The sequence below is a fragment of the Pteronotus mesoamericanus genome, unplaced genomic scaffold (assembly GCF_021234165.1).
Source record: "Pteronotus mesoamericanus isolate MK-2021 breed Mesoamerican mustached bat unplaced genomic scaffold, CSHL_Meso_final scaffold_165, whole genome shotgun sequence".
In the NCBI taxonomy this organism is placed as follows: Eukaryota; Metazoa; Chordata; class Mammalia; order Chiroptera; family Mormoopidae; genus Pteronotus; species Pteronotus mesoamericanus.
This window is the reverse complement of record NW_026555307.1, coordinates 931,472-942,503: the sequence shown is the minus strand read 5'-3', so window position 1 is coordinate 942,503 and position 11,032 is coordinate 931,472. Positions and strand designations below refer to the sequence as shown.

Below are 11,032 nucleotides of genomic sequence, written 5' to 3'. Positions count from 1 at the left end.
TGTTTATATGTGCGAATTTACAGCAGTTCAGGAAGTATGCTACCACAGTCTTCATATTCCCGGAATCCACTCCCCCATGATTTTAACCTGCCCCCTGCCCCGAATTGGTCATCATCACCTTTACTGTTGTATTTAACCAGTGTCTGAGTGGGTTTGACTTCATTACTTCCAATTCCCTTGCTCATGCTTCCTTCTTACATCTCACTCCTCCCTGGAGTTCCGTTTTCTTCTTCCCAGACTATGTCCTTCAGCACTTCTCTCAGCAAAGGCCTATTAGTAATATAATAAATGCTCTTCATCTTCACCTGTAAATATCTGTATTTTTCCCCTGGTTCTTCATTAGTAGTTTAGCTGACCATATCCTTCTAGATGAAAACTGTTGTTCCATGGCCTTCTGCCTTCTAGGGTCCCATTTCTTAAGTCTATGATTCCTCCCTCTGTAGGCAATTTTAAAATTCTATAGGGTATTGTTGTCAGCTGGTAACAAGGTGAGCATTGAGAGGAAAAAATAAGAGTAAAAAGGGAGAGCGCATTTTGAATGGAAAGGCGCTCACCAAGGATTAGCCAAGAGCAGCAGCCACGCAGGGGCTCTGCAGCGGCCTCGCCCAGAGACGTAGCTCCCGGGCTGAGCGGGGCTCCCGCTCTGATGAATTCCCACTCGAAGCCCACTCCTGGAGGCTGCTCCAGGGGCCTTCCTCCTATTTCTCAAAGGCCTGCCCAAACTTCATTTCACAAAGAGTCATAATATTCTGCTTGAACACCCTGGGGGTAGCCTAGTGACTAAATGAGCATGCGCCCACCCCACCCCCACACACAGCTAAAGAGCGCAGCCCACCCTTATTCCTGTGGCTTGTGAGGCCCCATGCTCAAGCATCTGCTCTCTCCACTCACCGCCACGTCCTTCCACTCTCTTAGTGCTCCATCCCGGGACCCATCGATGTCTCTTCATTCTTTGAGCAAGCTCTGTCCTGCCCGAGGGACTTTATGTCCTTCAAGTTTGGAACTGTCTCCACCTGCCACCCCTGCCTTCAATCAAATTTTGGCATGACTGGCTCCTTCTCATTCAAGTCTTGGCTCATCTGTATGTTACCTCCTCAGTGAGGCCTGCCCCCGCCAAGCTCAAATTGCCCCCATGTCCACCCAAACACCACTCCCTCAGCGTAAGGGCGAGGGCCCGCAGGGTCATGCTCACCATGATGACATGCAGATGACCAATAAATGGTCAGGTAGACCCCGGGCTTGGGGGGTTAAATCTAGCTTTAACTCTCCTCCCTCCCAAACTCCCACGAAATGCTTTTTTTTTTTTTTAAAGGTCTAAACCCACAAGGACAGAAAACAAGAGGATGACAGAAGTCACATTTTGGAATCTGAAACTGATGTGTAAGTGGCAACCTGCATAGCAAGTTCAGGACAGTAGGTTCCTACGAGTAAGGGGGCGGCCTAGGAGAGCCCGACTACACCACGGGAAGTCCCAGGCTTGGGGAGATTCTGTGTGGTGCTGTTCTAGGGCTGAAGCAGTTTTTACTCAGAGGGACCATCAAACACCATCTCCACCACCTACTCACTTCCACTCAGGCAGGGCTCTCTGCCTCTAGCCCAGTCAGTCCCAACAGGTAACCCAGGACAACAGCCCCTTCTCTAGGGGTTGTTCTGAGATAGTGGTGCTAGAATGAGATGGTGGTAGGCATACCACCAATGGTCACTTAGAAGCCAGGTGATGGGTCACTTAGGAGCCAAGTGACCTTGTGCCAGGTAAGGCGCCTCAGCCCCACCACAGGAGCCCACTCTGGAAAGGAGCTGAGAATAGCATCACCCAGTAGCCATTAGCTGGAGCTCAGCGGCTGAAGCCCTCTCAAAGCCAGACTCCCATGCTCCCAGACACTTCCTTATTTCCCCACAAGGCAGGGACAGCCTCCCAGGGAAGTCAGCTGGCCCTTTGAGAACAAGGGATAAAGGGCATTTCTAAAGCAGCTGGAAGACACTACAATCACAGGCTGTATTTAACCTGCTCTTCACTTTAAATTGACAACCACCTAAGGCCCTCCTAGGATATCCCCTTAATCAAGCTCTAGGGGCAAAGTTCTCTTCCAACTTAAAAGCTGGGCTTCTCCAGAGCCGCATCCTACCCTTGCCTCATTCCTACACCAACCCTCCAGGGAGACATCCAGATTCTCTGCAGCTCTCACCGTGCAGCTTGTTCCAGGATTTGTTCTGCTTCTCCATACGGGCTCTCCAGGGACCAGCAAAGGGACCTGAGGTTAGAATGGGGCAGGAGAACCCTACAGGAAGCTTGCCAAGGGCCAGGATGTAATGTTCCTTAAATCACCACCTTATCTGGCACTGGCTTTGTTGTAGCTTTTTGGATCAAAAGCTAAGGAGCCAGGGAACTAAGCAAACCTTATGCAGGCTGAGGGAAATGAGTCTACTGCTGAGACCTCCTGCCCTTATCAAGGTTCATGGCCCACCCACTCCAACCAAACTGGTAATTACAGGGGGGAGGCCCAGTTTCGACAGGAAAAGTAGCCATGGTGACTTCTGTCGGCCTAGCTACTATAAAGGAATGTCACTTACAAAAACCTCATCATAAACCTAATTAAAACATCCCATATCAGAGCTCTGTATTTTCAGTTTTTTATATGATGTCTCCACATACAATTTATTTTTGTCATTTCATTCATATCCAAAATACATTTACTTCAGACACTTGGGAGAAACCTCATGTTACCAGTAACAAACACTTTCATTTAGTTATCATCAAGGAATCAATCACAAGGATTTCAAGTAAACTGCTCATTTATTAGCATTGGGACTGCAACATTAGAGTTTCCAGTAAATATGCTGAAATGCAATGAAATGACAGAACAAGATGAGGTTCACACATGTGAATGGCAGGTTCTACTTCTTCCACTCGTTCTTGTCGTAGTCCCACTTGGCAGAGAAGCCTTGGATCGGGCTGACCTTCATGTCGAGCATCCTCTTGGTCTGCTTGGCCACCCACTCCTCTTCAAAGGTGTGCGGGATAGGGCCATACACTACAGTCCAAAACAACTTCATGAGGCAATACTGTCTTGACTAGTTGTTTCTAAGGCATGTGCTATGTGTTAGGTCTACGACAACACGCTGGCTAGCAAACCAGTGAAGTCACCTGCCACTCAACACCAATGCCCACGCAGATGCCACTGGTTTTTAATTCTAGGCACTGACAACTCCTGATAGTTTTGAATTATTACTTTGTAAGTTAGCAATTAAATACTTTAGCTCAAATCAGAATGTCTTCTCTATAGGACATGGATAATAGGGTCCACAGGGTAGCATAGAGCATAAACAAAATCAAAGGTGACTTGGGAGATCAAAGAGATCGGCACAGATCTATTAATCCATGTGCACACTCAAACTGCAAGTACAGGATTACACCGACTCAGAATGGGAAAATACTTATTCTGCCTGGACAGAAAGAACCCGGGAGAAGCAGCACTAGAATGAACAAGCAACCTCCGCCCTCAGCACAAACTATTAGGTCTTAAGACCCAGAATTCTAGTTACTAAACAACTGGAAAGGCCCTTCAATAAATTAAGACTTTCTTCTCTTTGAGCAAACCTTCACAACATCATCTTCTGATAACTGACTGGTGTGCAGATAAACATTACTGAAAATGCGGTGTGCTGTATAAAGTTAAGTAACTAGTTCACTCCCATGCAGGTACAGCTCACCCTGAGTAAGATTCTGGCTTACACAACTTCAGTTCACACAAGCCAGTTTCACAAACCTGATCAACTATCCTGGGGACCTTAGAATGAAGCCCTCCCCCACCACAGCCCACTCTTGGGCCCTGAAAGACAAGGCTATACTGGCTAACTCCAGGTCTTGTGCTGCTGGGGGCTTTTTACCCGAACCGCTCCAGGCACACTGCCTCTTCTCTCCTCTCTACTCACCATAGCGCTTTTCCCAGATCAGAACGAGAGCAGTGAAGCCGATGAAAAACATGGCAGCGCCCACAACTGTCTTCCACTCATTCGTGCTCTGGTTCATTTCAGCAAAGCTCTCGTTGAACTTTATGCGATACACTGAGAGCAAAAAGAACAGCCGTTTGCAGGCATAACAAGCTACAGGAACTAACCACTCCCTCACCCACTGTGCTTCACCATTTACCGCTGCGACACAGCGAGAGATGAACATGGGGCTGAGAAATACCACAAGAGGCCCGAGACGGTAACGCACTCATGCCCGTGCACACACAAGCTCTCACACTTGCACTTAAGGGGTGAAGGCAGGGAAAATGCACGGAGTTTGCTTTGGGTAAATAAAAAAATTAAATTAAAAACTGAAATTCTTCCATAGATTACAGTGTAAGAGTCAATTTAATCATATTATTTTCCTACCTGACAATGTTCTGTTGATCTTTCATCAATAATTTACAGTAAACCCAGTCCCACCCAGCAGGTACCGAGACACTGCATCCACATGCTACACCCTCGAATGACACACACTCAGCGGCTCTGCGTCCCTGTTCATGCTTCTCCCCAGGGGCTGCGGCCCCATGAGCACAAAGGAGCCTGGGCAGAGTCCCAGCCAGCAGAGCACGGGACTGGGCCCCGGAGCAGCCCCACGGAACACACCACACCGAGCCTCCGGGGCGTGCTGGTCTCTAGGCAGCCCCCGAGCACTCACAGTAAAAATTCTCTCTCCCACTGTGAGCCTCACTTCCCTTCAATACCCACATTCAACTTTTTCTTCAATTGATAGACTGCTCCAGGGGTTCTTCTCCTTCTCTTTCAAGGCCTTCTGGCTGGCAGAAAGGTTCTTGACGTGGGCCACATCAGGTAAGGGATAGTCACGTCGATCAACATAACTCGGGAGAGCGAAGTCCTCACTCTTCACGACACTCCCTAAAAAAACATAATGGAAAATATTTCAAAGTTCATGAAGGTTTAAAGTTACAAACAAGGTGGTACTTCTAAAAACCGAAATAAGCACATGTGTGTACACTCTGAAAACCTGCAACCCCAGGGGGGCTGCCGCTACCATTTCAAACAGCTGAAGCACTGTCATGTGGAACAGGACGCAGACGTGTCCTATGTGGCCCAGACAACAGAACAAGAGTGGTAGGTAGACAGTTAACAGCAGCAGTTTTCATCACAGCAAAACACAAATCTACCAAGAGCAACTGCTCATAGAGGCAGCAGCACTGCTCGCAACTAACATTATTCACGCAGAGGTCAAAGGCTCTCAGGGTCTCCTGCCCTGGACAGAGACTTAACTAAATGAAGGCCCTTCTGCAAGTGACTCAAACTAATGAAGAAAAACAAAAACAATATAAAACTCATAAAGAAGTAAGGGTTCAAAGTTGAGAAACAAAGATATATGAAAAATGGTTACTGCAGCACTTTTTATTACAGCCAAAAAAACTTGTGTCCAATAGAGGATGGAGTTAGCTAGCTCCTTAGAAATGTGTGTCATGGAGCCATTCATTCACCTGTTCAACAAATATTTACTGACCGCCTGCTATATACTAAGCATGGTTCTAGACATCTGAAGTCACCAGTGGACAAAGCAAAAGATTCCTACCTACTGGCGACTACATGCTAAAAGTGGAAAACAAACATGACAGACGTGTAAATTACAGAGCATGTTAGGAAACAAGTACTCTGGAAAAGGAAAGCAGAAAAAGGGAATCAGGGAGATACATGTATGGCAGGAAACAACTTACAGCAGTAGAAAGGAGAGCCGTATGTTCAAAATGGAAAAACAATCGTGTACTCACCAAGTCACAGAACCCATCAGGGTCATTTTGTTTTTCTTTGTAAAAGTGTAAGTCATGTATATACACTTACATTTATATGTAATTAAAGACAGAAAACTCCTGGCAAAGTAAACTGAAGTTATTATAAGGGGAAAAGGAAAGGGTGAAACGGGAATTTCTGCTCAAATAGGTAGAAATTTTAGTTCCTTCAAATAAGCATATATCCATGTATTACTTAAGAGGAAAAAAGTTCAGACAGCAGGAAGGAAAGGAGTATTTTAATGAAGTCCTACAAAAATTCTTTCCTTCCGTTAGCTTAGTGCCAATGGTTAAAATCTCCTAAACCACGTTAACAGTGAAATAAACCTTCAGCCTAAAACAAAATATAATTTCTCCAGACACTTACTTTGCCATGCAAATAACTACCAATTACATATTTATACTCTACCTTAACCCAAAAAGATCTGATATAAAAATGACTAGAATTATTTTCCAATTTTACAATTCTAAGATTCTATAAAATGATGAGTGAACTAAAAATAATGGCTGTATACTAGCACTCAGCTTACACACGAATTACTAAAAATATGCCTAGTGAAGTTCTTACCAGTGTGGCTCAGCTGGCTGGGCATCATTCCGCAAAGCTAAATGTTGCCAGTTTGATTCCCAGTCAGGGCACATGCCTGGGTTGTGGGTTCAGACCCCAGTTGGGGCACACATGAGAGGCAACCAATCAATGTTTCTCTCTCACATCAATGTTACTCTCCTTCTCCCTCCCTTCCCCTCTCTCTAAAAATAAATGAGTAAAATCTTAAAATATCTACATATATGCCTAGTGATATCATTGCCTGAAACTGCAGCACAGCGCTTTACACAACACATTACACATGTGTTTGTGGTGGTGCTGGTGTAAACAATCTTATTGCGCTGCCAATCGTGTAAAAGTATAGCATGTATAATACTTTATAACAAATGACTATGTTACTGGTTTATGTATTTACTATATCGTACTTTTTATTGTTATAGTGTACTTTTCGTACTTCTAAAAATTTTCTCTAAAACGGTATGACAACCCTGGATGGTGTGGCTCAGTTGGAGCATCATTCCATAGAGCAAAGGTTGTGGCTTCAATTCCCCATCAGGACACGTACCCAGGTTGCAGGTTCGATCCCCAGTGAGGATACATATGAGGAGGCAACCAATTGATATTTTCCCCCACCCTGGTTCAAAAAAAAACCCCCAATATGCTGTGTTACACTGGCAGCCTGGCAGCAGCCTCATACATCTCATGTTCACTGCTCTCTTGATTACATCGTTTTGTCTTGTGCTTGATTAATCTCATGTTGTTTTGTTCAGTGACATGCTGCACAGGCTTGTAGCCTAGAAGCAATAGCCTATACCACATAGCCTAGGTGTGCGGTAGGCTATCCTAGGTTTGTAAAATCACCTAACAACACATTTGCCAGAATGTATCCCAGTCATTATGCAGGGCGTGACTGTAAATGCTCATAACCTTGAAGCACTCTAAGCATAAAACTGCATTTTCTAGAATAAGAACGGCGAATTTGGGATCTCAGGGCTGCTACAGGTTCTTCAACATTTTGGGCCTGGTCCCCCAGCAAATGGAGAGAAATGGAAAACAAAATGTTAACATATCAAACATTCCTTTTAAAAAAGAGAAAAATAGTAAAGATCCTGCTCTCTAGTGAATGCTTTGTCATTTCTATCCTCCGCTTGAATGGAATTTCAGCTGGGCCTCTGCTGAGAAAATCTGTTAAATTTGAGCTCCTTCACAATCAGATTTGTCACCACAAATATCCAAACTGACAACAGCAGCTACCAATGGCACTCCGTAGAGTGTTACTATTTTATGTGAATAACAGTTCATATATTAATTACACAACTAGAAGTTAAAAATTAAAGAAGACTTATCTAATGGGCTGTAGTCTTCTCCATCTGCCTACTGCATGCTAAGAGATGCAGCAATGAGTAAGACAGGCAAGGTCCCTGGCCTCAAAAAGCTTGCACTCTAGAGGCAGAGACAGACAATACTCAAACATATACACAAACCTGCAGAATATCAGCGCTCTACAGAAAAACAAAGCAGGGTGATGTAGGATGGACCATCTTTAGAACAGATGGTCAGGAAAGGTAATTCTAAAATAATGTTTCTATGGAAGGGGACAATTAGAGAAAAGCAACTATCCACAACTAGGGACCTAAGGCAGGAGGGGCCAACTTGATGTGTGTGCTTGAGGAACAAAATACTGTACCAATGGAGGGTGGGACCTTGAGCAAACAGGAGGGCTGGTTGGGCTGTTTGCTTGAGTGTGATGTGATAAAATCAGAAAGGCCAGCTTCAGATCTTGCTCTACACATGACTAGGCACTGGAGGCTTTCAAGAAGGGACTGATTTGATCTTGCTTCCTCACCAAAAACAATACCTAAGAGTAAGTCACAGCCAGTACCACTACAAGGAGATAGAAGTTGGCTTCATATAAAAGACAATGATCAAATGGACATGAAGGGACTTGGGGGTGATAGAGATGTTGTGGGTCCTGACTGAAGTCTTTGTTACATACTGTGTGAATTTACCCAAATCCACAGAACATTACACCTAGAAAAGGTCCCTTTTACTTTCCATAAATTATACCCCAAACAAGCTAAATGAACAAAAAACTATCAGAATGACCTCCTAGACTTTTAATGGAAGTGTTTCTTTCAGCATGTATGAAACAATAAATTTTTCTCTATTACTTGTTTGTTTAAATAACAGACATTTCAACAATACTCTAACTACAATGATCTGTTTTACAGTCTGTATCCATAGTGTTATCCTGGGCAATAAGAAATATAGAGTAATTTAAGATAATAGTATCACTAGATAAAGGACACAATTTCAAGGAGAAAGTCACACATAAAGCAGTTAATGGAAATTACTGATTATGGAGCCCCTAGATAGATAAACCTTCTCCCAAGTTCATCACCCACCACTCGAGCCTTGCACTTGATCCCTCAGTAGCACACCTTGCCATGCTGACTTGCGTTTCGTCCTTTTGCTCACTTTCCCTCTGCCTGGAATGCCATTCCCCTCTGAATGTGAGGTTTAACATGCTAGTCCTTCAGCAAAGCAAAGCCCATCCTCCAGAAGCTTCCACTGAACCCCAAGCAAAGCTAAGTGCTTCTCCTTAGGGGCCATCTGCTACTGAAACACTATCTTCATGTCTCTGTCCCTCTTCAGATTACAAACCTTCTTGTGGAAAGATTCCATGTTTCATATTGTTTTTATTCCTAGTGCCTGACAGTGTCTGGTACAAAGAAGATGCTTCGTAAGTACAAAACTAAAATTGCTCGCCAAACACAGAACTAAGCTCTTCACATAAGACAACAGATTCCTAAACTTAAGTAGCTAGTCCAAAACTAAAATGAGATTAAATCCAGCTCAGGTTAGGAAGCCCAAGCCCTTTCCCTTCCATTGTCCCAACAATCTAAACAGTATTAAAGTTAAGTGGTTGGAAGTATTTTTGGAAGGGGTGGAGAACATTAAAATCAGGTATAGTGGAGAAGAGTTCTTGAAAGGGGTAGAAGTTGGACTTGAAAAAAATGGAAGAGAATGGAAAAAGGAGGAAATATTAATATAAACAAAGATCCAGGACTAGAATTCAATGACTCATTAATAGCCTTTAATCTATAACGAAATATCCCCTGTTAAAATACTCATCCCTCCCCTAAAATCCCTCAGCAGCAGGATCAGAATCTTAACCATCTGTGTTTGATACTCCCGCACAGGGCCTTACACCATAGCAGGGGCCAAATGAAATTAGCTCAGCATACTTAAAAGTAAAACAAGGTAACTTACCGTGTGCTCGCACACACGCTGAGGTGGAAATTGCTCGCTTGCCAATTAGGCTAAACACTCTGGTAGTCAACATTCTGAAAGACAAAAATGTACACCTTCTCTACGAATGGGGACAAATGCCCATTAGGAACGATTCTTCTTTTTGCTCCAGTGTGTCTTCAAAGTCAGTGCAATTCTTTTATGTCCTTCTCTCCAGTATAAATGATTCGTTCGTGACTGGCCCTGAATTCACAAAATAACCTAGGATAAGGTTTTTCTTAGTAGTCAGCAAGTCTTTATGGAGCTTCATTATAAAAACCAAGTGCCATTTTATACACACACACACACACACACGTCAGGCAATTAGAAGAAAATTGGCTTCCTTAAAAAACAATCAGAAAAAAGTTTAACGAGGCTGAAAAGCTAGAAAAGGTAAAGAAAGCATTGTGGTGCCATGTTGGGCTTCATTGTTTTGAGGGAAAAGGTAACAAACGGCTCAAGGAATTGTGGCATGTGCTGCTTTCAGCTTAGTATTCAGAAAGGGCAAATCGGGGAGAAAGGCTGCAAATACCAGCCTGGTTCACTTCCAATCCTTGCAGACAACGGGTGACCTGGGTGACCAACGCCTCCTCTAGGCCCTTCCTGATTCAGGTCCGTCTCCCCTATATCCCTCCTCTAAAACTGCACATTTCCGGGGTCTGATGACGATGACTACGATCCCCAACACATTCAGAAAACACCCCCACTGGGGCAAAATAAACACGAAGGTGACGTCAGAGCTGAACACGCTCCACTGTCGCTTATCTTCTCCCGCAGCCTGGCCCGCGCGTGGGCGGACGCGGGATGCCTTCCAAGGCGGTAAGCGAAGCGCCTCTACCCAAGCCCCGTTAAACCCGGGGAGGTCGCGTAGACGTCGCTTGAAGGAGTTAGAGCCGCGCCTGCAGCGCAGGCCCCAGGGCCGCTCCCCGAAGGCCAGCAAGACGACCTGCCCCTTCTGCCTGTGCCCGCGCCCTCGGCTAGCGGACGCTCCAAGGTCAGACCTCAGGCCTTGCCCACGGGCAGGGCAGAGTAAGAAGAGCCAGGCCGGATGTTTCTGGGCCACACGAATCTGCGGACCCTAAGTCCGGAACCCCCACTGTCCGGTCTCAATGTCAACGGGTCCGAAGGCCAAACACCGCTTCCTGCTAGTTCCGGGCCACTGGGCTTCGGGCACTCAGGCCCGATGGCTTCCGCCCGCCGACCCTCCCCGGCCTCCCAAGGGCGCTGGCCGGCCGCCGCCGGAGGCCTCACCTGCCACTCCGCAGCCCGCTGTGCCCACCGCGACCGCCCTCTACACCCTGGCTGCTCGCGACCGGAAGAGAGAGAGAGGCCGCGCCGCAGAGCACCACGGGATCGAGGAGGACTCCACCTCGCGCCCGGCCGCGCTGGAGGTCACTGGAGAGGAAGGAGGGGA

At 45.6% G+C, this 11,032-nt stretch overlaps 1 protein-coding gene across 2 annotated transcripts; it reads right to left on the bottom strand.

Moving 5' to 3' along the window:
- Positions 1–2,775: 2,775 nt before the first annotated feature.
- On the bottom strand, positions 2,776–11,027 carry LOC129083132 (cytochrome c oxidase subunit 4 isoform 1, mitochondrial). 2 transcript variants are annotated; one of them, XM_054588927.1, is made up of 5 exons: positions 10,870–11,027; positions 9,601–9,674; positions 4,720–4,887; positions 3,934–4,065; positions 2,776–3,032 (listed from the first exon to the last, which is right to left on the bottom strand). In XM_054588927.1, exons 2-5 carry the CDS (start codon positions 9,671–9,673, stop codon positions 2,896–2,898), a joined length of 510 nt encoding a protein of 169 aa, XP_054444902.1. In that variant the 5' UTR covers position 9,674; positions 10,870–11,027; the 3' UTR covers positions 2,776–2,895. The 2 variants fall into 2 exon arrangements, with proteins under 2 accessions (XP_054444902.1, XP_054444903.1); XM_054588928.1 differs by lacking the exon at positions 10,870–11,027 and adding an exon at positions 10,620–10,723.
- Positions 11,028–11,032: the final 5 nt, after the last annotated feature.